Here is a 27195-nt window from a genome sequence, read left to right as displayed (position 1 = left end):
TGTGGCTCTTCCAGATCTGCTTTTAGTTATAAATATACTTACATTCATAAAATAGACAAAAAACGCTGGTAGCAGGGGATAGTTTGGACCACCGAAAAGATACGTATTATGTGGATGTGCTGGCAGGTTTATAGCGATTAAGCCGCTTTTTGAGCTCAAGTAGCGAGATTGTGTGTCCTCCCCTCTTCTGGTCTCACTAGGGCATGTACGTCTTCATCTTTTGTGGTAACATTCAAGCGCTTCTCTAGCTTTTTTTTACCTTCCTTCTCTTTTCTTCCCTTGTCCTACTTTTCACTGCAGAATCATATAAATGGGTCTGCTATCTTTCCAGTTTATTATTATACTGTATACCATATTTTCGGGTACTGTATACATTATCTTTCCATTGCACAGCTTTGATTTTTTTTTTCATGTATGGTCCTCATTGATTGTATGACATATTATGGAAAATCTCTCACTTTACGTCCTCATGTATGTTTGAATAAAAAGTTATTTGACCCAAATTTTTTTACAAAAAAAAAAATCATGTCAATCCTTAAACCTCTGTTCTGTGTATGTGTGCCACTTCTGTATGGGGTGAATGATAATGCATGTACATGAGAATAAAACAAACTCCAAAATCACAAAAGCATGAAGGGACAAAATTGACATATAAACATGTTACAATATGTTTAATCACACTATACATCAACTAAAGGCCCCATTCCGCATGGGCCAGACTCTGCCAGGAGTCCACCACTTTAGTGGGGAATCTGTCCTCTGATACCCGCTGACCAGGCGGATGGCTGCTCTGTGTCTGCTCTGCTTATGCAGAGTGGACACAGACACAGCCCGCTCTCCCCTATCGGCGGTCAAATGTAAACAGACCGCCTATCCATTTACACTCTACTGCCATCCAATCCGCTAGATGGATGTGGAATGGATCCGTTCCATGGAGGATAACGGAGGGTCCAATCGGGTCCACGATAAAAACTGACAGGCGGACCAGATCAGTCTGCCCCTGTGAAAGGGGCCAAACTATCTTTGTGGTTTTATGCGTGGTTTGACCCTCAGCAATAATTATTGTAAAGTATTTTTCTGTTTATCTTGGCTATGGAGTAGTGAAGGATTGGACCTTTTGCCAGGTTTTTAATGCTGTCTGGGTTACTAATGAGGATATTCATTTTCTGTTTGTACTGATGACTGTTGTCACTGGGACAGAAAGTGATGGGAATTCAAAAAATCCTGGTTTGACACTAGAGAAAAAAGCAAAGTAATGTCTCCACTGTGGACAACTATTTCTGTGACAACTGTCTCAGGCCCCGTACACACGACCAGTTTCCTCGGCAGAATTCAGCTTCCGACCGAGTTTCTGGCTGAATTCTGCCGAGAAACCCGGCCGTGTGTACACTTTCGGCCGAGGAAGCCGACGAGGACCTCGGCGAGGAAATAGAGAACATGTTCTCTATTTCCTCGTTGTTCTATGGGAGCTCTCGGCCCGCCGAGGTCCTCGGCGGCTTCAGGGCTGAACTGGCCGAGGAACTCGATGTGTTTGGCACGTCGAGTTCCTCCGCCGTGTGTACGGGGCCTTAGACTAGCTATACACACATAGGGGTTGATTTACTAAAGGCAAATAAAAAAAACTGCACTTCAAAAGTGCACAGTCTATTTATTTTCCTTGCATGTGATTGGGTAATCTTTGCAAAGTGAAGCTTCATCTAATTTAGTAACCTGTGGAATTTTTTTTCTTGCATGTTATATGATGATGGAAGCCAGCAGAGCTTCCTCTTATTTACTACGCTCTGGAACAACTGCACTTGCAGAGTGCACACGCTATTTCCTTTTAGATAAAGCCCCATAGATTTTTCTTGTTTCTTGTGGGTGCAATGCTAGACCCTTCAAACTCTACTTCCAGCTCCCTGTCAATACCGAGGTGCAAACTTTTATTTACTGGGCCTGAGAAAGTATCAGTAGATGACGAGTGTGATATCACTGCACTTGTATTCCATTTACCACTACAAATCTGTCTGACACTGTAGCAGTTAATTAAAATGACATGGCTATTGTCAGGCGAAGACCTGTATGGCTGTGTGGATTTTAAAAGTGACAGTGGGTGCGGGGGAGAAAACCCCCCACATGGTGTCACTGGGTTGGTGGTTTGAGGGTGACAGGGGGGTTCATTTGCACCATGTTACATATGTAAAGATAGCGTTGACCTGTTCTGTTTGGAGACATTTCCTCTCACTTCAGGAAATAAAGTGAAGGGAACTCTCCCCAGCAGAGCACCGCAAAAAAATAACCCGATAGAGTCTCCAACCTTTGCCTTTACCCTGTGTGACTAAAAAATATTTGGCTTTACATACACAAATTTAATTCAGTAACTTTTTTAAACTCATTTCAGAACTTATTTCATAACCCATTTCCCCTAAAAAAATCTAAATTCTCCAACTATGTCTGTACATGTCTATTTTTATATTCAGTAGCCTAAATGATTTTACTAGGGCCAAGAAAATAAAATTGACAATTTCTACTACAGCAAACACTAACAGAGTTGGAGTCACATGCACTTATGCAGTGTATCGCTGAGGAGGAAAGGCTTGTCAAGCAACAAGCTGAATGTCGGGAGGAGTTGGTCAACCTAACACGTTTGGCCCAAGTCAAAGGTGATGAGAGGGAACAGAAGTCAAGAGATTTTGTAAAAGCTCAGGTAAATTTTTATTACATTCTTTCTATATTCTGACTTTTCGGCGGCACAAATTACTTCCTTTAATAAATCATGGGAAGCAAAGCTCTAAGTGCACAGTGGGTTACTTATGGTAGCTATTACGGATTCATCATGGAGAAATCAGACTTGGATTTTGGTTGTTTTTTGTATATATGACAGTTTGTACAGTTTGGATTTTCCGTCACTAGATTATTTAATGGACCTACATGCCTAAATGTTACTATTAGACAACAATTTACAATGTGGGCATATAAATCTGACTTTGTAATAAGACACAGATGTACTGCAAAACATTAACCAAAGCTATGTTTTTTTATCTTATAATCTGTGTATAAATCAAAGGAAAAATCGAATAAAGTATGTTTTTGGGTGAGGAAAGATTAGAAGATTAATGCCCCGTACACACGATTGGAAAGTCCGATGTGAGCTTTTGAATGGAAATTCCGACCGTGTGTATGCTCCATCGGACTTTTGCTGTTGGAATTTCCACCGACAAAAGATTGAGAGCTGGTTCTTAAATTTTCCGACGGAAAAAATTCCTATCGAAAAATCTGATCGACTGTAGTAATTCCAATGCGCAAAATTCTGACACATGCTCTGAAACAATTTGACACATGCTTGGAAGCAATAAACTTCATTTTCTCGGCGGTCTCATCTGTCATAGGAACTAGAAAGCAAACTTTGAGTGCTTGTTCTAGGCATAACCATGTTTTTCTATACTAATTTTCTAATATCCTGGTATATTTAATAGGTATGCTAAATTTATGTGTAGGGAAATATAATTGTATTTGCTTGTGTAGGTAGTATGTGTTGCCAAGCTACTGAGGATTCTGGGGAAATCGCACATTTCCCCAAAAAACAATTACATTTCTGGTACGCACATATTTTTTAAATAAAACTTGCAGAGTTCGCATTGTATAAATACTTTTAGAAATTATTTGTTGAAAATTGCTTCACAGTTCCTTTTGCATATGAGGAACCCGGATTGTTAAATGTGTTGTAATTTGATGTTGTAAGTATTGTAAATTGTTGATAAAACTGCAAGTTTGGTTTTACACAACCGTGTGCGTCAGATGACAATTATTTTAAAGGTAAAGTAAAACATTCATTACCATGATGAATCTAAACAGACAGCTGCACTAAAAACAAAGGCACCTAGTGTATGCCTACACATACATTTAGAAGTCTTCCGGTGCACCTGTGTGCCCCAAATTCTTCAACATTTCCTGGTAGTGTTACAAGGTGACTTGTCTCTTTACACCTTTCACAACTTCCTACTGGCCTGTAAGGCTGTCTATTAAAGCGATGGTTCAAAAAGATGGCATTGGAGGGGGCAGATCAAGTCTCCACACTACCAGTAGATGCTGACATTTTTAATATTAGAATCCATACTTGGAGCACTCTGAGTATTCAAGCAGGCGATTCAGTTCGCATCTGTAGCGATATACAAGTTATTCATTCACTCACATCTAAAGGCATGTGTAGGCATTGTAATGCCAACATTCTGCTTCACTCTATTATGGTACTCCCAGATCACATGTGTCTAATGGCTGAGCTGCTTGAATATTTAAATATTAAAAACAGATTACAAATTTTGGTTTGTTTTCTTAAACTGGGAACACTACTAATTTGCAGCTGGATCTTTTAAATCACACGTTGCAAATCATTTTGAGTCTGTGCCCACCAGCTTTAGTGTTAAATTATGCAAGTATTTGTATCACTTTTTACTGAGCAATTAAACATCTTGTTGGCCATTACATAACTAGCATTAACAATGTAAGCAGTATGCTTCCATTAACGTGACAATTGGTTCAGTGGTAGTGTGGGAATAAAACTACCTATGAACTTTAGCATTTAAGATCATAGGAGGTCAATTGTGCCCACAATATTAACAGGCTTAAGTTATTTAGAAAAAGAAAAGAAAGGAGGGCACACCGACCTTGTGCATTACCACTTAAAATTTTATTAAAAACAGAATAAAAAGCAATGGTCCTACTCACAAGGAAATTTTGAGTAAGCGCTTTTCAGACAGCTGGACTGGACCTCACGGCACCTGCCAGTAGAACCTCAGACATCTGAATGGCTGACGCGTTTCTGGAGTAGAACCATTGCTTTTTATTCTGTTTTTAAAAACATTTTAAGTGGTAATGCACAAGGTCGGTGCGCCCTCCTTTCTTTTCTTTTTGTTTTAGCCATATGAACACCCTTTGTTCTGTGGAGGGCTGCAAGACTTCAGACTTTGCCGTTAGACTATACTGCTGTACCCCTTTTTGGCGAAACACCAGAGCGCAGGAGGTTTTTGTGTTAAGTTATTTAGAACCAGGTCATATGTGCGGCCATAAACAATATGTGTGTTACAAAAAATATATTTACAGCACCGAGTTCAACAATCAGAATTTTAATGTTCTCAGTAACAAACCACTGTACCTGTAATTAACAGCAAAGATATACACAAGTTGTGCAAGACATTAAGGGGCGAGATCTGCTCATTGGAGAGCACAAGAAGAAAAACCAAGAAGTTCAGATAAGGTAATATGATCCACAATCTCTATTGACAGCTTTCTTACAACATAAAACGTAAAGTGGAAGTTCAGCCTAAAACTAACATCTCAATCTACTGGCAGCCACATTCTAAGACTAACCTATCTAACCCCTGTAAAACAAAATTTTCTATACATAACTTTTCTGAAGTCGATCTGGTCCGGTCTCCAGAAGCAGAAGCTGTGTGCAGGAAACAGCTGATAACTGCTGGGAAGTGACATCACCCAAAGACCATGGGACCAGACTGGAGCGGCTTCAGAAAAGTTATGTATAGCTATTTTTGCTTTACAGGGTCAGATAGGTTAGTCTTAGAATGTGGCTGCAAGTAGATTTAGAGATTTTAGTTTTAGGCTGAACTTTAAAGAGGTTGATTTACTAAAGGCATATAGGCTGTTCACTTTGCAAGGGAATTCTATAATTCAATAATCTGCAAGCAAAAATTGTGAATTCTTAGTTAAGCAAATCTTCACCATGTTCACTAAGCAAAGTGAACAGCCTATTTGCCCTAAGTAAATTAACCCCATTGCATCATGTAAAAATAGAAGAAAAATTAGCCCATTACAACCATCAAAATAACCAGAAAACCGACCAATGTTCTACATTCTGATTTCTTGCTACCCTGATGCAAATCTGCAATTAAAAATTGAGTTTGTGAATAGCAAGTATATTATACAACAGAGGTTCTGTGTTGCACTTTTTTTGTAATTTAGGCTTAGGGCTGAATAAAAAAAAAAGAAGATTCATTAACTCTTTGTTTCCAGGATGGATTGGCTAACCAGTAGAAGGAGGGGAAGTTGTACAGTACATTTATATGGAAGCTTCATAGGTGTAGTTATTTTCATTTAGGTCTAATGTAATATCCTAAAGAAGGACCTACCACATCACCTCATTATTAAAACAGCTAGCAAGTAAAGGCCTCACACAATACAACACATACCGTATGCGATAATATAATTTCCCATGTAATTACAGCTGATTTCCAGCCTAAAGATGGCCACAAATTTTTCTTTTCTCAGCCAGCAACATTCAACATGGATGCGGAAACCCTCCATGCTGTGACATATTCCGACATGGGGAGGGACTCCCCTACCCTCAGAATATTCTGATCAGTGCAAGTGCTGATCCAATGGAAATTTTCCAAAAGGACCGGTCAAGAAAACTTGAATGGTAGATAAACTTCTCATGAACAGGAATGCAAATACATGCATCGAAATTCGGCTGGGTCCTACTGAAGCAGCCAAATTTTGATCAATGTATGGCCATCTTTACCTTGAAGCCCCGTACACACGACCAGTTTCCTCGGCAGAATTCAGCTTCCGACCGAGTTTCTGGCTGAATTCTGCCGAGAAACCCGGCCGTGTGTACAATTTCGCCGAGGAAGCCGACGAGGAGCTCGACGAGGAAATAGAGAACATGTTCTCTATTTCCTCGTTGTTCTATGGGAGCTCTCGGCCCGTCGAGCTCCTCGGCGGCTTCAGGGCTGAACTGGCCGAGGAACTCGATGTGTTTGGCACGTCGAGTTCCTCGGCCGTGTGTACGGGGCCTCAGAGTTGCACATTAGTACAGGTCCCTAGTCCGATGTCACTGCACACTGTGAGCCTGCCTCATTTCCTAGCTGGAGGATGTCATCCAACTGCTTCTTCCATAGTCTGACTTGTCCTGGGCCTGTCCCTGTAATATATTTAATTCTATTTCTTTCAGTCATGGTCATATATGCAAATGCAGTCTGCCTGGAAACATTCACTCATCAAGACATTTGCATAACTTCTCCCTGCTTGCATCAGGGCTGAGGGTTTTTGAGTGGTGTAGTGAGGCAAGGATACTGTGATGTTTTCAGGAAGCTATGTATAGCACCTTATTGGCTTCACCCACTAGCCAAGAATTGCCTGTAATGCATAGAGATACACAGAAACCTAGAGAGGACTGGGATCATAGAGACTACAATAAAAAAATGTGATGTAAAGATTTTGTTTAAACATGTCATTAGCACATTGAGGGAGGTTTAAAAGGAACCAGGAAAGTCAAAATATAAGCAAAATAAAGTGAAATTTCAGCCAAAATCCTTCTAGTGGATCTATTGTATTCTGTTAGCAGGGAGATTTCTCCACCATCAGAATACACTGATCAACACTGCCGGCTATAGAGATCAACTTTCACTCCATCTATGGCTGGTTTAACCTGTGTAAGAAAGATATATGATTGGCTGTCTTCTGTCAGCCAGCAGCCACTGCAGGGGAACGGAGGAAACACTGACAACAAATAGGTCTTTGAAACCTATGGGTTATGAGACCACTCCCAGGCATTACCAGCCATTGACAGAGCCCTCTCTCTTCTCCCCTGCAGCTGGCACTGACTGACACAGGGGAGATAATGTGGCCAGTCTAAGATAAGTATACAGATCTTCCTTACACAGGTTAAGCCAAGTACACACGGATATTGCTTCCGCTAGTGCAATCTAAAACTCTAGAGACTTTAGCTTGGTAAAAATAGCTACTTATATTGCTTTCTTTCCACTATGGTCCCTGAAATCTCAGCCTAACTGAAACCTTTTGTTTTAAGGCTGGGTTCACACTAGTGCGAATTGGATGCAGGTTTTCTTGCATCCAATTCGCATGACAGGAGATTGTGACATCTCCGAAGCGGCTGTGGAGCAGATTGCACAGAGGTTCTGTGCGTCTTTGGCTCAGTTTCAGGTCTTAAGTCAGGCAAAAATTCGGGCCCGATTAATCCCTGAAACAGAACAGGGACGCACCGGACCCCTGCCGTAGGCTGCATTAGTTTCAAGTGTGAACTCAGACTTAAAAGAAAAACTGCTATTTTAAGTGAATTGAGGGATAAATGTTTATTTAACCACTTAAGGACCGCCGCATGCACATTTACGTCGGCAGAATGGCACGGACAGGCACATCAACGAAGAGGGAAGTGATGTGATCTCTCCTCTCGGCGGTATTTTCAACCGCCGCTGAGGAGAGATCACATCACACAGTGAGTCTGCACAACACTACACTGACACCAGTACACGCAGGCACATTAACCCCTTGCGATCCCCCCCCCCCCCCCCACCCCTCTGTCACAGTGTCACTGAATGCAGTGATCATATATGTACTGATCACTGCATTTAGTGTCAGTGTGACAGGCAGTTAGTGTTAGGTCCAGGGTAGCCACCGTACCCCCCCCTAATAAAGTTTTAACCCCTTGATCACCGCCCTAGTTAACCCTTTCACTCCCTATTGCCAGTGTCACTAAGCGATCATTTTTCTGATCGCTGTATTAGTGTCGCTGTTCCCGCTAGGTAGCTATTTTTTTTTTATTGTGATTTTTTTTTTACTAAAGACATTTGGCTGAATAAATTTTGGCCTAAATGTTTGACTAAAATTTAGTTTATTTGATTTTTCTTATAACAAAAAGTAAAAAAAATAGTTTTTTTTTCAAAAATGTCGCTCTATTTTTGTATATAGCGCAAAAAATTAAAATCAAAGAGGCGATCAAATACCACCAAAAGAAAGCTCTATTTGTGGGAAGAAAAGGACGCAAATTTTGTTTGGGAGCCACGTCGCATGACCGCGCAATTGTCTGTTAAAGCGACGCAGTGCCAAATTGTAAAAACCCCTTAGCAGCATATTGGTCCGGTCCTTAAGTGGTTAAATAAATCTAATGGCACCCTTAAAGTTGATGGGGGCTACTGATAAGTTGTGAATAGAACTGGAGCTGTGATAAGACTTCAGAGAACCCATAGCCGGTCTTATTGCAACTCCAGTTTTATTCGGGTGCAGCAATCTGGGCTGAAATATCCTACATACGTTTCTCTAATTCCAGATATTTCTGTCTTACAGACTGAAGGAGTTTGCAAAGATGTATGATATTATCCGCAATGAAAGGAACAAGTGTGTGAGTCTTATTCAGACAGCGACTCAACGGGCAGCAGAGCTGCGAGAGAAATTAAAGATCTATGGAAATGAGGTGGAAATTCTGAGAACCAATGTCTCCAGCAAAGAAAGGTCTCTGTGGAATTTTAAAATAAAGAGTACTGATTGAGATGGTGTTAAAATAGGCTGAAAGAAGGCATATATCAAACGCTTTATTAATGTGGGAAGGACATGTACTAATTTTCTATGAACTCTATCGATATTTAATGTAACTTAACCTCTATCTGCCTATTTAAATTCTTTTTTTTTCTTATATATATACAATTTAGTACCACAAATATTGATCAGCAGGGCTTTATACTGTCCCTGCAATATCAAGCATACCTGTTTCAAGAGGAATTTGGAGCCTGTCATTTCTAGCCCTTTTCTGAAAAGTTCCCAGGCTGTGCGCAATTGTCCACAATTGTCCGCTATAACAAAGAAGTAGAATACAGCTTACTCAGAATATATAATATCCACAGTCCACTGCCTATACACTGAGGGGAAGATCCACAAAGAAATTACGCCGGCGTATCTATTGATACGCCTCGCAATTTCAAAGTTCCCGCGTCGTATCTTTGTTTTGTATCCACAAAACAAGATACGACGGAATGAGGGATCGATCCAACAGGCGTACGTCTTAGTACGCCGTCGGATCATAGGTGTATATTTACGCTGGCCGCTAGGTGGCGTTTCCGTCGAATTCCGCGTTGAGTATGCAAATTAGCTAGATACGGCGATCCACGAACGTACGCTCGGGCGGCGCTTTTTTTTACGTCGTTTGCGTTCGGCTTTTTCCGGCGTATAGTTAAAGCTGCTATATGGTGGCGTACTCAATGTTAAGTATGGCCGTCGTCCCCGCATCGAAATTTGAATTTTTTACGTCGTTTGCGTAAGTCGTTCGCGAATAGGGATTTGCGTAGAATGACGTCACCGTCGTAAGCATTGGCTTGTTCCGGTTTAATTTCGAGCATGCGCACTGGGATACCCCCACGGACGGCGCATGCTCCGTTCAAAAAAGAACGTAGTTTACGTCGGGTCACGACGTATTTACATAAAACACGCCCCCATCACATCGATTTGAATTGCACGCCCTTACGCCGCCAAAGATACACTACGCTGCCGTAACTTACGGCGCGCATTCTTTGGGGATTCGGGAAAAAAAAGTAAGTTACGGCGGCGTAGTGTATCTTAGATACGCTACGCCCATCGGTAATATGCGCCGCTGTACGTGGATCTGCCCCTGAGTGTATAGTAACTTAATTTATCATAAAGACAGCAAGACTATTACATATCAACACTGTAACCGGTGGCTAAAATAGCTAGTTTCTAACTTATTATATTGAGGATCCATGCTTGACCATCTGAAACACATCAATCAACATCTGTAAATGTATTGCCATGGAACATCAAAAGAGTTGTTTAAGGTACTGAAGATGCTCTGATGTTTCAGGCAAATGGACTTAAATTGCTAAAGCAAAGGGCCAGATTCTCAAGAGTTACGCCGGCGTAATTCGAAATTCCCGCCGGTGTATCATTGTTTTGTATTCGCAAAACATGATACGCCGGAATTAGGCTAGAATCCGACTGGTGTAAGTCACTTACACCGTTGGATCCTAAATGCAATACAACGCTGACCGCTAGGTGGCGTTTACGTTCAGGTCTCATTTGACTATGCAAATGAGCTTGATACGCCGATTCCCGAACAAATTTTCATCGCGTACTCGTCATTTACATCGTTTGCGTAAGCGTAAGGTTACCCCTGCTATATGAGGGGTAACCTTACGCCAGTCCGCCGTATGCCATGTTAAGTATGGCGTCGGTTCCGCGTCGTCTTTTTCCGTCGATTACGTAATTTTCCTAAGTCGTTCTTGAATACGACTTTACGTCAATGACGCTCACGTCAGCGTTATTGACGTTTTCCGTCATGAGCTGGAGCATGCGCACTGGGCTATTTTTCAGCCCGGCGCATGCGCAGTTCAATCGGCGCGGGGGCGCGCTTAATTTGAATACAAGCCGCCCCCTTTGAATTACTCGGCCATACGCCGGGCCAATTACACTACGCCACCGCAAATTACGGAGCAAGTGCTTGGAGAATACAGCACTTGCTCCAGTAAGTTGCGGCGGCGTGGTGTAAATGGCTTACGCTACGCTGCCGCAGATTCTACAAGAATCTGGCCCAAAATCATCAGCACAACAGCATTGTCAGAAGGCAATATAATCACAGGCATGCAAAAGTAGGACTCCGCTTTTTATAATGAACTTTAAATATACCCAACTGGTGTTATGTGATTGTACCTCAAAATAGAGAGCTTATATACTGATAAAAAAATAAATAAAAATTTCATACAAAATATAAACTTATAAATTAATTCCCCTTTAAGTAAACAGATCACCTAGATAAATCCAATTACAACCCTGAAAGGTTCAAAATACATAGTACATTGTTCTAGAAGGCTTGAGCTGCACAATATATCAGTCAACATGTTTTGCCTTTAAAGTTTTACTATAACTATTACAACTATTATAAGGACATCAGAATACTATAAATCATACAGATAGTTTTATTCCAAAATATGGTAACAAATATCGGAGTAAGGGCATCGGTGCGTGGGGCTGGTCATGGCTAAAAATTACAATACTGCAAATTTACAAACTAGCCATGAAGATATAAAATCTAAATCTGTTTTACAAAAATGTACCTTGTTGCTGTCACTGTATTTGTGAAGAAAGTTAAGAGGTTATATGTAGAGTATAATCAGCAACCATGCTGAGTGGACCTTCCTTGCCCTTTTCGTCAGTCCAGTAATAAATATTAACAAAGAATATCTGTAAATATCAATTCAAATAATGGCATCTTATTAAGGCATATTCTACACTACATTCTAACTGAAGAACAATCTTCTGTAGCGTCTCACCTTTGCATTATAGCATCGTCAGATGACAATTTTCTGGAATCATGCAATAGATCAGTTTCTATTATTATTAATAATAAATGTAATAAAGAAGTTAAAAGGTAAATCTTTTCATTTTGTGGCACAGACAACTACAAAAGGCTATGCTGAAACAGACCAATAACCATATGATCCGAGACAGTCTTCGCAAAGATAAGAGCAAAATTACTGTTATTCTTCAAGAAATGAAAGAAATCAGAGAACAAAAGAAAATGGAGATTGGCAGACTTACAAATATGATTAACCAAGCAGAGGAGGATATGGTTCGTCTTCGCAAAAAGTATGAAACAGCGGTGCAGAACAGAAATGAGAGGTGACTATAGTAGCCTTCATGACACATTTTGTTGTGCATTTCATTATACATTATTACAAAGTGCCAGAAATTCACACAGGGCTTCTAATATTGCAGTATGTCGTCTGGTTTTTAAAAATTCACATCGCTATAATGATAGATTGTTAGCATGAAGACCATTAGCTGCTGCTGTGCTAGTTTATGTGCCTTGAATTTAATTGTTTTAAGAAATCAATAAATTGATGGGTTTAGTGATGTATAAAAGTGTCAGGCTTTGCTCACACCAAGACCCCTTTCACACTGGGCAGGGGAGGTGCGGTGGCGGTAAAGTGGCGCGATTTTTAGCGCCGCTATAATGTCATATTTACCGCGATATTCGGCTGCTAGCGGTGCGGTTTTAACCCCCGCTAGCGGACGAAAAAGGGTTAATACCGCCGGCAATGCGCCTCTGCAGAGGCGCATTGCCGGCGGTATTACTGCGGTTTCCCATTGATTTCAATAAGAAGGAGCAGTATAGGAGCGGTAAACACCCTGCTCCTATACCGCTCCAAACATGCTGCTTGCAGGAGCTTTTTTTTCCTCCCGCCAGCGCATCGGGGCAGGATTATCTCAGGGGTTATTTATGCGCAATTTTTAGCGCTACAACGCCTGAAATACGCCTCAGTGTGAAAGGGGCCTAAGCTGTGTGGTCATGGCCAGATTTACATCTCAGGAGCCTATAGGCAGAGAATTCTGAAGCACCCCATATCAAATACCAGCTCCATCCACTATCCCGATCCCATCCCAGCTCCATCCACCACCCCAATCCCATCCCTGCTTTATCCATCCCCTGATCCCATCCTGGCTCCCATGCAGCTCCCCGCTCTACCATGTCCACGTGTAGGCAGGGGAGCTGGCTACGTCCAGAGTTGGGGGGGGGGGGGGTGCGGCGCACAGCTCAGACCAGACATGCCACCAGTCCGATCCTGGCCTGGTCATTGGAGAACATCAGGCGGTGTGGAGGGAATGTGATCACACTGCTACTGTCCCAGAGGGGTTATCTGGCAGTATGCGGCATTGAACCGGTACTGAATGGAGAGAAACCTGTAGAGCTATGAGCACCAGGCACCCCCTCCAACACAGAGGTGAGTCCCTAATACACTGCATTGCAATGTATCCACTCCCCCCCCCCCCATGTGTATAGAGACCAGGAGCCAGGACATCCCAGGTCCAATCACCGGAGGAGACCCCAGTGCACTACATACCACTGATCTACCATACTCTCCCCCTGAGACCCGTGTTTGTGTGTGTGTGTATATATATATATATATATATATATATATATATATATATATATATATATAGAGAGAGAGAGAGAGAGAGAGAGAGAGAGAGAGAGAGAGAGAGAGAGAGAGAGAGAGAGAGAGAAATCTTCTACAGATTGATCCTCATCTCAGAATTGTGATATCCCCCATCTACAGTCTGTGCTCTGTGTATATCAGGATCAGTCTGTATATAGAGAGATCATAAAAACTCATGCAGACGGGTGCCCCTCTAGGAAGGGCACCTGTAGGCACATGGCTACAGGGCCTTTTGGGAAATCCGACCATATGTGTGCGTGTGGTAAAATGCAGTGTTTTACTGTATAGGTTAAAGCAGTGCTGGCTCTGTAATGTGCATTTCAAAATATATCACAAAGCAGTGTGATGTGTTGCACTGCTGTTTACTGCACTGGATGACACTGCATATCATGTTGCATTTTTCTGCACCACACATCACGCCAGCATTGTGGTGTGAATGGGCACAAAGAAAACACATGTTTTCTAAGTGCCCTGAAAGTGAACTGTATTTATCCAGTACAGAAAAAGCAGTTCAGCACAGATAGTGTAAATGAACCTTTAATGAATATTTTTTAAAATATATAAAGCTGTCAATTAAAACTAGCCTAAAAACGTACAGTTTGAACCTGAAAGTTTAAATCAAATTGGTGGCTTTAAGGCGACCAGATCAGTTCCTAATGCTTTACTGTCATTCATGAGGTCCCAGATATATTCTACTGTAAAAATATTAATTTCTACCTGTCAGGGGTGTGCAGTTAATTGAGCGGGAGGAAGAGGTCTGCATCTTCTACGAAAAGATAAATGCTCAAGAAATGATACTTCAGAATGGAGATGTCAGTTTGATGGAACAAGATGAAAAGATCCGTTTCCTAACGATGAAGGCTGTTGAAAAGAAGAGACAGATTGCACAAGTCAAGAAAGAGTTACCAAATAAGAGGAAACTAGAATCAGATCTAGTGGTCCTTCAGATCCAGGTCAGTGGGACCAGTCTTTATACATTTCTCAATTAAACTTATTGACAGACATATGACACAAATATGAGAAGTTCTGTGGGTCAGAGGTCACTTAAAAACTGACAAACTGAGAGGGTTAAAGGCCCATTTACACAGTTTTGTTGCGGTAAAACATGCATTACCTCAACACACCATTACATGCATCAGTGCATTATGATGCCATTGATTTTAATACCGTGCGAGAACGCACACACATTGCAGTCCACCATAATACCCAGCAAAACACGGTCATGCATTTTGGTGTATTGTGTTGCATAAAATGGTATATTTCGATTGTTTGAACATTTTGGTGCTTTGTTATTTATTTTTATTTTATTGGTCTTCCTTAACGAAACATATGCTAATGCAATGTGCTAGGTCACTAAGGTGCAAATGGACACCAGCACTTCAAAAGGGCCACATTTTGTCTACTTGGGCCATTATTTAATTCTAGAAAACGATTCTGGCACTTTGGAAGTCAACATAGTAAAAATTGCAAAATTAAAAAATGTATTCCAGAGAAAGGGGCCAATATTCAGTTCCAAAATGTTATAAGGGAAGGGAAATTATCAACTGTAAAACTGTTGGGGCACATTTCTTTTTTTTTTATTATATACTTAAACCACTAAGGGTGCAAAGAGGGAATGAGAGGGTCGCATGCAGCCCTTAAAAATGTCAGTTTGACAAAAGAATAGAATAATTAGGGGTTTTAACCCCCTATTGGCTTATTTTTGTTAAGGTTTCCCAATGGAAAGATTCTCCTTAAAGGGGTTGTAAAGGAAAAAAATGTTTTCCCTAAATAGCTTCCTTTAACTTAGTGCAGTCCCCCTTCACTTACCTTATCCTTCAATTTTGCTTTTAAATGTCCTTATTTCTTCTGAGAAATCCTCACTTTCTGTTCTTCTGTCTGTAACTCACCACCATAATGCAAGGCTTTCTTCCTGGTGTGGAGAAAGCCTCTTGAGGGGGGAGGGGGCGAGCAGGCAAGTCAGGACACTCTCTACTTTGCAGATGGAGAAAGGAGCTGTGTGTTAGTGGGCATCCTGACACTCCTGCTCACCCCCTCCCCCCTCAAGAGGCGTTCTCCACACCAGGAAGAAAGCCTCAAATTACAGTGGTGAGTTACAGATAGAAGAACAGGAAGTGAGCATTTATCAGAAGAAATAAGGACATTTAAAAGCAAAATGGAAGGACGAGGTACAGTGGGGATCGAAAGTTTGGGCACCCCAGGTAAAAATTTGTATTAATGTGCATAACGAAGCCAAGGAAAGATGAAAAAATCTCCAAAAGGCATCAGATTACAGATTAGACATTCTTAAAATATGTCAAACAAAGTTAGATTTTATTTCCATGATTTACACTTTCAAAATTACAGAAAACAAAAAAATGGCGTCTGAAAAAGTTTGGGCACCCTGCAGAGTTAATATCTTGTACTGCCCCCTTTGGCAAGTATCACAGCTTGTAAACGCTTTTTGTAGCCAGCCAAGAGTCTTTCAATTCTTGTTTGAGGTATCTTTGCCCATTCTTCCTTACAAAAGTCTTCCAGTTCTTTGAGATTTCTGGGCTGTCTGTCACGCACTGCTCATTTATGGTCTATCCATAGATTTTTAATTATGTTGAGGTCAGGAGATTGTGAAGGCCATGGCAAAACCTTCAGTTTACGCCTCTTGATGTAATCCCCCATGGATTTTGAGGTGTGTTTAGGATCATTATCCATTTGTAGAAGCCATCCTCTCTTTAAAGCGGAGGTTCACATACAGTATTATCTGTATTTTCCTCCTGGCTTCCGGGTACTCGCTCCCGCGGGACTGGGCGTTCCTGTGCAGTGCCGTAATGTTATCTGGGACTTCGCCCATATGATTGACGTGCCTGAGAAAAACTCCCACTGGAGGATAAGGAGCGTCACGACTTCCCCGAAAGTAGCCGAACCGCGAGTCGGCTCTATACGGCGCCTGCGCACCGACTAGGAGCCGTGTAGAGCTGACTGCGCAGGCGCCGTATAGAGCCGACTCGCGGTTCGGCTACTTTCCGAAAGTTGTGACGCTCCTTATCCGCCGGTGGGAGTTTTTCTCAGGCACGTCAATCATATGGGCGAAGTACACCCCCCCAAAAAAAACACCGGCATACTGTACATGTTTGAGGAATACTGAATGTAATGTTAGATACTTGTTTTTTGGGTGAACCTCCGCTTTAACTTCAGCTTTTTCACAGATGGCATCAAGTTACCATCCAAAATTTTCTGACAATTTATTGAATCAATTTTTCCTTCTACTTGTGAAATGTTACCTGTGCCACTGGCTGCAATACAACCCCAAAGCATGATCCACACCCATGCTTAACAGTTGGACAGAGGTTATTTTCTTTAAATTCTGTGCCCTTTCTTCTCCAAACGTACCTTTGCTCATTCCGGCCAAAAAGTAATATTTTAACCTCATCGCTCCACAGAACTTGTTTCCAAAATGCATCAGGCTTGTCTATTTGCAAAGTTCAAACGCTGATTTTTGTGGTGAGGACGTAGAAGACCATATTTGTACAAGTATCTCTTTATAGTGGAATAGTGTACCACAACTCCAGTGTCTGCCAGATCTTTCTGGAGGGATCGTGCAGTCAAACGTGGGTTTTGAATTGCTTTGCTCACAATCCTGCGAGCTGTCCTGTCTGATATTTTTCTTGGTCTTCCAGATCTTGCTTTAACTTCCACTGTTCCTGATGACTGCCATTTCTTAATTACATTCCGAACAGAGGATATTGACATCTGAAAACGCTTTGCTATCTTCTTATAGCCTTCTTCAGCTTTGTGAACGTCAACTATTTTCAGTTTTCTAGACAACTGCTTAGAAGAACCCATGGTGCTGATTGTTGGGGCAAGGTCAGATGAGTCTGGGCATTCAAAACCTTTGAGATTGACATCACCTGGTCTTCCCAGACGATGATTGAGAACAATCCATGACACTGGCAGGTCTCAGCTTTGCAAAGGGGGCAGTGCATGCTATAAATTCTGCAGGGTGCCCAAACTTTTGCAGACGCCATTTTTTTGTTTTCTGTCATTTTGAAAGTGTAAATGATGGAAATAAAATCTAACTTTTTTTGACATATAAGAATGTCTAATCTGTAATTTGATGCCTTTTGGAGATTTTTCTATCTTTCCTTGGCTTCGTTATGCACATTAATACAAATTTTTACCTGGGGTGCCCAAACTTTCGATCCCCACTGTAAGTGAAGGAGGACTGCGCTAAGGTAAAGGAAACTATTTTGGGTAATTTTTTTTTCCTTTACAACCCCTGTAATTTTCTGTCTTGGAGCCACACCAAAAAATCTTAGTAAATCTCACCAAAGTGTGAGGAATCCCCAACTTAGATAGTTGTCACCCGAACAATTGTCCTCATGATGATTTACCCTCACCTCTTGCTCTGGTGACATCTCTAAAATGTTGACTTTGGCTCACTTTCTGTCTTGATGACATCGGTCACCACAGTAAATAAAAGAAGTGAATCTCCACAGTAGAGGAACAGACAGCAAGAAACTTGACAGAGGGGCTAACCTTACCCACTTTATCCAAAACTAGAAAAAAAAAATTGCCTTTACATACACATTAAACCAGTGGCCCCCAAACATTGGTCCTATGCTTGCCTTTGGCCCTTGAGCCACTGGGGTTTATTTACTAAAACTGGAGAGTGCAATGGCAGCCAGCTTCTAACTTCAGCTAGTTCTATTTAGCTTTGGTTAAAAAAAAAAGGAAGTCGATTGGATTCTGTGCACAGCTGCAACCAGATTTTGTACTCCCAGTATTCGTAAATTAATCCCACTATTTCTTGAAATTAAACCAACAAGGGAAACGGTTTCCTCCCATTGACACCAATGATGGGGGACTGTTACTCCCACTAATACCAAGGGCACTATTTCTTCCACTATCACCAACAATGGGGCTTTGTTCCTGTTCCTTCTAACCAAAGGCACAAGGTAATTTTTACTCAATAACCACCGACCCTGGAGTGTTTTTCACACCAACTAATGTCAGGGCAGTTTCTACTCATACTGGCAACAATCTGAAGGACAGTGAACTGGTCCTTTTCTTAGAGACTTTAAGGACCACTACTTTAGAATATCGACGAGAGCGATTAACCAACTTTAAAAGTATACAGTATCTAAAAGCAAAACACTGTTATCTATTTTTTTTTTTTTTGCTAAAGTAGAGGAGGGTTAAAAACAGCTTTTTTTGCCTGTGTCTCATTAGGGAGCTTTCACTTCCTGCTCTGTAAGCTCAACAGGAAGAGAAGGGTATAGCTTTCGAATGTGAGGGATAGCCCCTCTTAGACAATTGTCAGGGAAACAAGTATCCCAATTGGAAGATTTCCTGTTTAATTGTCTTAATATTGGGGGGTTATGGTCACCTTTATTTCCAGTGGCACTGGTGATCAGGACAGTTAGAAACCTCCTAATCTCCATAATAGGGACAAAGCCAACAATTAAAATCTGACCACTCTATCCAAATCTAAAAAAAAAAAAAAAAAAAAGGAGATAATAAGTTTTGCCTTGATTTGCATTTTAAATTGATAAACATTAACTTGAAAATTTCAAATTAGGATCTTTTTGTTTGTTAATCTCCATACATATCCTGGCACTCTTCTTGATTTGACTTCTAGTTGCCTTGCTGCCTTTTTGAACTCTGTAGATTACCTTTAAAACAGTTCAGAAATAGTCATTCCAAGAAAGAATGTTAGTAAGTAGATTTGACACATTTTCCTCCACTCTCCTTTTTAAATGCTCTTTCTATTTCAGTATGAAAGAGAAAATTGACTGAACATTCTCCCTAAAGATAAAAAATACCATTAGACAAAAACATTCTGTATTATGTTCTTCCTCTTGAATATTTCCACACTTATTAGGCTTCTTGCCATTTTTTTTCAAAGGAAACATGTCAAACTTAGCTGGCTCTGTCACAATATGCGTTGAGGCTTATTTACAAAGATTGTCAGAAAAATGGCTTTCCAAATTGTACCAGTTTAAACGGGAAAACTGTAATGTCTATGTAAAAATAGTGATAAGCCGACAAATTTGGAAAAAAATAAAAAACTTGCGAGTTGTTTTATTGAAATTGCATTCTGCAGAGGCCATCCTTGGAAAATAATGGGTTATGCTTGGAAAATAATGGGTTATGCCTTGGCTTCCCACTGCCCTTCGCCCAGCAAAACTTAGCCCAATTCTATTTCATACCCTCCAAATGTGTGACTTGGTCAAATTCTCTGCGGGCCTGATAATGGATTTCTTGTTATCCACTCTCTTCTCACTCCCATGATACCCTCAGGTCCTCAAACAATATTCCATTAAGAGAGCATTATAGATATCTCCAATTTCGTCACTTTATTTCCCTGCTCCTCGGGTCTCAGCCCACCCCGTACACATTGACCCTATTTATGAGTCTTTATAGGGCCAAACCCCAATCCCCTGGCCTTTTTTCACAGATTTATTTCCCAATAATACATTTCAGAAAGCCCCCGCTGCGACAATACCATCTCCAATGGGAACCCAGGGGACTGGCAGATTATGACCTTGACACTATCCAAGTGCTACAAGAATGTGCTTATCTTGGAAAATGCCTACAAGATTCTGTATAGATTGTATTACATGCCGGCTAGACTTGCACATTTTATCCTTGCCTACCCGCCAAGATATGGTTTCCGAGGATGCTCACAGGTAGGAACGATGACACACATTATCTGGTGGTCTTGCCTGAAGGTGTGCAGACTTTGGGTCACAGTTTATGCCCTACTCTGCACCTTGCTTCTTACCTCAAATGTAATCCATACAAAGCCCTTCTCTGTAAACTGATTAAAGAATTACTTTGCCTACAGCAAAATTGGCATTACATCTTTTTATTGCAACTAAATTGACCATAGCAAGGGCTTCAGAAAACCCCAATTCTGACAGTTCTATTGTCAGACACCCATTTGAAATTTCTCTGGGCGTGGCAATAGATTACCTATGCTCAGCCATCTCTGTTTGACAGTGCTCTTTTGTCTCTCCAACAGCACTGCGTTGTAAATCCTTGGGACTCCTCCTCTTTTTCATTCTTTGCTTTCTCTAGCTACTGTTCTTTCTTCTTTGTTTCCTCTTATTTTCTGATCAGTTACTTTATACTGTATGGCTCAGTACACTAGTTATGTGTGCTTTTTCACGCTCACACTTATTCATTGTTGAATGGAACGGTCCAATTGATGGCTCTGTCTATTTGAACAATTAATAATAAAATCCCTTGTAAAAAGAAAATAATGGTTAATGCCATGCTAAAGGTATATACAGTTAGGTCCATATATATTTGGCATGGACCTACAGAAGTACCTGCAGGTGGCACAGTCTGTAATGAGACTGTCCGCCTCCTCTCCATGCCGCTGCTTCCCTGCCCCCTGACTCTACACCTCCCGCCACTAACTTCCATCTAAAACTGCTCCCCCACTCTCCTTTCCTATCCCCTTCACCCACCTTCTTCCCCTCCAGCACTGATTTATCTCCTTTCCCACACCCGATTCCCCCAGCAAACCCCATCCCCTGCAGCTACCATCATTAGCCGGTAATCCATCCTCTTCCACTCCCACCAACTTCAGGTGCTGCATGGGGTTTGGGGGATCCAGATGTGTCACCCCCACCAGTCAGATAGTCCCCACACCCCGATCCATGGCTGCTGCGAGCAGCATCCCACCTTCCCCTCCCGCCGCCTGCAGCTTCTCCCTGCACTGAGCTCCATGAGCGGTGGGGGTGGAGTTGAGGCTTGATAAACATGCATTTACCAAGCCCCCCTCCTGTAATAGAGAGGGAGCAGGCAGCGATCACAACTTTTTGGGGGACGGCAACACCCAGATCAGTCTGCCCATACAGTGACGCCCCCCACACTTACCCCTCTAAGTTGACGGTCTCCCCCCGCACTCACCCCTCCTGGACTTCCTCGGGAGAAGCCAATATTAATTTGCTGTTGTCAAAAGTGGGTGGGTTCGGGGTGCAGTGTTTTGCGCCCTGAGCCCAACCTCTTTCAAGCCAATTAGAGCCTCACAAAAACAAAACAAAAAAACTCCAGCAGCCCTAGTGGACAGGCTGCTCCTGGTAAGACCCCTTTCACATGGAGCTGTCAAGCAGATCCACCTGCTCAACAGGGGATCGGTCTGCTGATCCCCGCTGAGCAGGCGGATGACAGGTCCCTGTCCGCTCTGCATCAGCCCGCTGTTCTCTATGGGGCGGTTGGATGAAAACCGACCACCTATTATTTTCAATATGATCCAATCTGCTAGATGGATGGGGAATGGAACCCCTATCTGTCCGTTTTTAGTGGACTGGACTGACCTGGATCGGATGCAGGCGGGTCTAAACAGACACATGTCCATTTACATCAGCCTCTCTATAGAGAATGGGTGGTCTGATTGGGCCCACCTGAAAAACAGACAGGCAGACACGACCGGTCTGCTTGCGTGAAAGGGGCATAAGGCCTTGTTCACACAGGGCATACACAGCGTACCTTTACAGGGATGTACAGGTGTTCTATGCATCGCTGTGCAGGCAGTCCCAGTGATGTAATTTGGGATGTAGCACCTGCATGAACAGAGCCATTGCTCCCAATTTTACATTCAGGTAGGTATGCCTAAGCTCACCACGGTCTTTGTTTGTGGTCATGTACCCACACGGATGTCAGATTGAGAACAGCATCCCAATTGACATAAATGGGACTGCCTATACGGGGATGCATGGAATACCTGTGCAGGTAAACATGGCCCTCCCATGGGCGTACACTTTAGTATGCCATATGTGAAAGATTTAGCAGGAGTTTTGTAAGTAACGTGTTTATGTGCACCATTAATGATTTTCGTGTATTTTTAGCAAAAATATTGTTCTGATAAACATTTGCGCAAATATCGTGTTGCCTTAAAAATCAGTAGCACCTTCTTTTTATTCTACTGGCTATGTACTTTCAGAAAATATATGGTTTAGGGGGTCTTTTTCACTTACAGCTTTCAGAATTTGTAAAATGAAAACCTTCAGATTTTTTGAGAAATTTTTGGGTACGTTCGATTTTCACCATTTTGCAAAAAGGCGCAATTTAAAATGTACAAAATATTTGTTCTTTATTAACTCCATACAGGTTAAGCTTTTATATTTAGTAGGGATTTAGCAGGAATTTTGTAAAATTAGCTGTGTTTTTATCTGCCAATAATGGTTTTAGTGTATTTTTTGCAAATATATTAGTTTGATAGACAAATACCACAGGGTTTAAAAAAATCAGTAGCACTTTCTTTTTATTCTAGAGGTCATATGCTTTCTAAAAATATATGGTTTTAGGGGTCTTAGACAAAATTCTGAAAGCTGTAGTGTAAAAATTAAAACCTTCTGATTTTTTGAGAAATTTGGATATTTACACTTTTGCGTCTGTTCACTTTTCACCATTTCGCAAAAAGGCGCAATTTAAAAAAAAAGGTACAAATATTTGTTATTTATTAACTCAATACAGGTTAAAGCAGAGTTTTGCCGCTATTACTGCAGCAAATACTGCAGCTGCTGACTTTTTAAATAATGACACTTACCTGTTCAGGGCGCCTGCGATCTTGGCACCCGAATCGATTTATCGCTCAGCTCTCGGGTGCTGCCGCCGCAATCTTCGGAAAAGGGAATCAGAAAGTGAAGCCTTGCAGCTTCACTTCCTGGTTCCCTACTGCACATGCGTGACTCGCGCTGCGCGATCCCACTGGTCCCTGCCGTCTCCTGGGACCTGTGTGTCTCCCAGAAGACAGCGGGAGGGCGTAGATACCCGTGGGTGGCTTGGGTATCTATGCCCAGAAGTGGGAGCAAAATACCTGTATTACACAGGTATCTGCTCCCCCCTCCCCCTGAAAGGTGCCAAATGTGACACCGGAGGGGGGGGGGGTGCCGAAAAGCGGAAGTTTCATTTTTGGGTGGAGCTCCGATTTACGCTTCTATAATTATTTTGTTACATTTGCTGTGTTTTTTTTATCGGCTAATAATGGTTTTCGTGTATTTTTTGCAAATATATTGGTTTGATAAACATTTGCACAAATACCACATTGTCTAAAAAATCAGAAGCACTTTTTTTTTCTACTGATCATGTGCTTTCATAAAATATATGGTTGGGGGGGGGGGGGGGGTTTTTTACAAACTCTAAAAGCTAGAAGTGGAAGATAAAAAAAGCAAAAGGAAAAATTTCAAAAATGGTCTGGCCACCTGAATGTACAAAATGGAGGGCCTGGCAGAAAAAGGGTTAAACATTCATATTTATCTAACATTCCTGAAAACCAACACTAATGAGGAAAACAGGTATTTTTGCTTTATTGTGCTGAAATGGCCTGAAGCGATCTAATATAATACTTCCTGTTTTTCTGAAAAGGAATCCCATAAAGCCATATTTGTAGAAGGACCCAATATTTGTAGAAGTATAAGACACACAAGTAAAAATGTATGATTTTTTTTTTCTCTATTTGCATACTTACTTTTTTTGAATTTCTGTTGCATACAAGGTAATCGACTGCATCACTGAATACTTAAAGTTAATATATATTTTTTTCTTTATTGAGCAGCTTTCCCAGTGTAACGACAGATTGAATGACCTGGAAAAACAGGCACAGGATCCAGAGAAAGCAAGTAGGATTCGCTTGCTTGAAGGAAAGGACCCATCACAACAAGAGCTTTTGAAGAGAACAGAGGAGGTAGAGTTAAAATCAAAGCCAGCTTAAATAGATTCTCACTTTAAATGTCCTGTAGCTATGTTATGCTTACCATGGAGGGAAAAATGGCAATGACAGCCTCCAGCATATTAATTCACATTTTAAAGAAAAAGTGTCACATTGCAAGGGAATTTTAACTTGGCTTAGTGAATGAAGTGAAGCTCTACTGACTTCCATCATCATGCAATCATGTGCAGGCAAACATTCTGTCTTTTCTTGCACATGATTGGGTATTCGTTTCAAAGTGAGATTCACTACATTCACCAAGCTCTGAGGAAACATCCCCTTGCAAGCTGAACAGCCTATTTGCCATGAGAACACTATACCACTGCGGGAGCAATTTCCCCATTCACATTTTAACGCGTGTGTGTGTGTGTGTGTGTGTAATTGGCACTTTTTTTTTTCAATTAACTCACTGGCTGAAGAAAAGAAAATGTATTATGCATGTCCTACCTAATTTGGAATGCAAACACCTCCACTTTTTTTCAGCCTTCAGCAGCCCCCCAACACTTACCTGAGCTTCCTCTGACCCAGCAATGTTCACAATAGCCTTGGCTATCCCAGGACTCTCCCTCCTTATTTGCTGAGACATCAGCGGGAGCCCATTGACTCCCACTGCTGTCAATCACAGCCAATGAGGTTAGAGCGGGGGGTACAAGCTGCAGCTCCATATAGCTTAAGGATGCATAGAGCAGTGGCTCGGAAGCGAGTATGCAGCAGTGCCCCCAGGACAAGCAGCTTTCTCTGGGGGGGGGCCACTGCTTGAAGGGGGGGAGCCAGGAGCACGGGCGGGGGAGCCGAAAAGAAGATTATTGGAGCTGCTCTGTGCAAAATCACTGCACAGAGCAGGCAAGTATAACAGGTTTGTTATTTAAAACAAAACAAAGCTTTAGTACCACTTTAATAACTCACTAGATTCCTGGCAGGTATTTTTATTGCATTTATTGAAATATATATATATATATATATATATATATATATATATATATATATATATATATATATATATATATATATTAAAAAAAAAATCAATGTTATATGTAACAGTCCAAAAAAGAGCCAATGAGAATTGTTAGTGTATACAGATGCTTTAAATTTCTCAGCCTCAACGCATGCAGATTTTAAAAACAGTAATATGCATTAAAGCCCTGGCCTAATACTGTATGTGCCAGAAATGTGTATTCATTCATATTAGTCCTGTAGCAAACTTTGCAAAATTCAGTTACCCAATTTGCTGCTCCCTCTTTCTATACAATTATGGATTTAGCCTTGGTTTGCAATGATTGATCTATGTGAAAAGTGATTCTTCTAAGCTACTGTACTTCTCCCTGTAATATTATAGGAATATGCATCTGATTTATTTAAATATTCATTCAATACAGCTTGAACTGCGCCTGGCTGAGAAGGAGGAACAGTTGTTGGAAAGAGATTTCCTCTACGAGCAAGTCTCTAAGCTATCAGATAGAATACGCATAAAAGCTGCAAATGGCAAAGAAGACACCCTGACATGTGCTAAAAAGGTCTGTAATAATGATCTGCCTTTTCCCAGGATTCAGATAGCACTACACTTACACTGTGAATGGGTATAAATAAAAAAGCCCAATATATTAGCCGTTATCTGAGAAAGAGAGAAGTCTATTCATACTAACAAAGCACTTTGGTGTTCCGAAGGTAAAGGCCAGGCAAGCATCTTGTAATGCCGCTATACTGATTCATGCTCTTTTCTATCATTATTTTGACAGATGAGTGAACAAAAAAATAGGATTAAGGACACAACTCGTAAAATGATGTCCCAAATTGCAGAATTATCCATGCAGCAAGCCAACTGTATTAAGCTGCAGCAAGAAATAAGAGATAAAGAGACGTTTGTTGAGACATGCTATGCAAGGATGGAACAGGGGTTGCCACCGAGCGAGGAAATCAAGCAAGAATGGAAACGCTTAGTGCGTGAAGAACGTAGACGCCAACTTGAAAAAGAAGAAAAGACAAGGGTAAGGTGTTTAAAGACGGCTGTCCATGTATGGCATTCAGCAGTCTGGGCCTTTAAGGAACATATTTAATTTATCCAACAGTGATGAGTGATCCATACACTGCTGCAATCCCCCTTATTGTAGCGGTCAGCCATACAACGCACATGACCCTTAGGCTGGCCATAGATGCCTTTTTTTTCAATCAGCCAGAGAAATGACAGGAAAAAAAACCAATGGACTCCTACACCACTCACAAATTTGAGGTAGATGGAGGATTAAAGATTAAATGGGTAGGCTTGGGGGTATCAGGCCTCCTCGATATTTTAGAGTCCCAAAGTCTTGAATGAGCAGTAATTTATTTGTTTATTTGTTTGTTTGAGGCGTACCCACAATGTTATCAATTATTAAGGGATTGAGTTTTATCACTTCTAAGCTTTCCCAGAGAAAGCTTTTTGTTGCAGGTTATTTAGCTAGTTGGCTTATTTAGTAATTAGTACTTCAGACTGGGGGAACCCAGTTTTCCATCCAGTTTGTGGAGATAGACATGAAGTCTGGGTATTTGAAAGTCCACATAAACCACTGTGGGCATTTGGGAGAGGAGGCTTATTGTAAGAATTTGAAAAAGATACAATATTATCAGCAATATTTTTATGGCTACTATCCTACCAAACCAAGAAAGATTGTATTTTTCCAAGATATTAGTAGCTCTGAGTTTACGGACCATTGTTGGATAATTAGTTGATAAACACATTATCATAGGAGTAGGGCTGCAACGAACGATTGGAAAATAGCAAAAAAA

General features: G+C 41.3%; 1 protein-coding gene across 2 annotated transcripts in view; it reads left to right on the top strand.

Annotated features, from left to right (window-relative positions):
* The window catches only part of CCDC146 (coiled-coil domain containing 146), a 150147-nt gene that overhangs the window by 117748 nt on the left and 5204 nt on the right, over positions 1-27195 (top strand). For both annotated transcript variants that reach the window (XM_040343470.1, XM_040343471.1), the window contains exons 11-18: positions 2516-2686; positions 5145-5233; positions 9079-9243; positions 12193-12417; positions 14461-14689; positions 24280-24408; positions 25809-25946; positions 26169-26417. In XM_040343470.1, coding sequence (XP_040199404.1) covers positions 2516-2686; positions 5145-5233; positions 9079-9243; positions 12193-12417; positions 14461-14689; positions 24280-24408; positions 25809-25946; positions 26169-26417 — 1395 coding nt within the window. The remainder of the gene's footprint in view (positions 1-2515; positions 2687-5144; positions 5234-9078; positions 9244-12192; positions 12418-14460; positions 14690-24279; positions 24409-25808; positions 25947-26168; positions 26418-27195) is intronic.

This window comes from Rana temporaria, chromosome 3, assembly GCF_905171775.1.
Source record: "Rana temporaria chromosome 3, aRanTem1.1, whole genome shotgun sequence".
Taxonomy (NCBI): domain Eukaryota; kingdom Metazoa; phylum Chordata; class Amphibia; order Anura; family Ranidae; genus Rana; species Rana temporaria.
The sequence above is the reverse complement of the archived record's forward strand: the minus strand, read 5'-3'. Positions and strand labels throughout refer to the sequence as shown.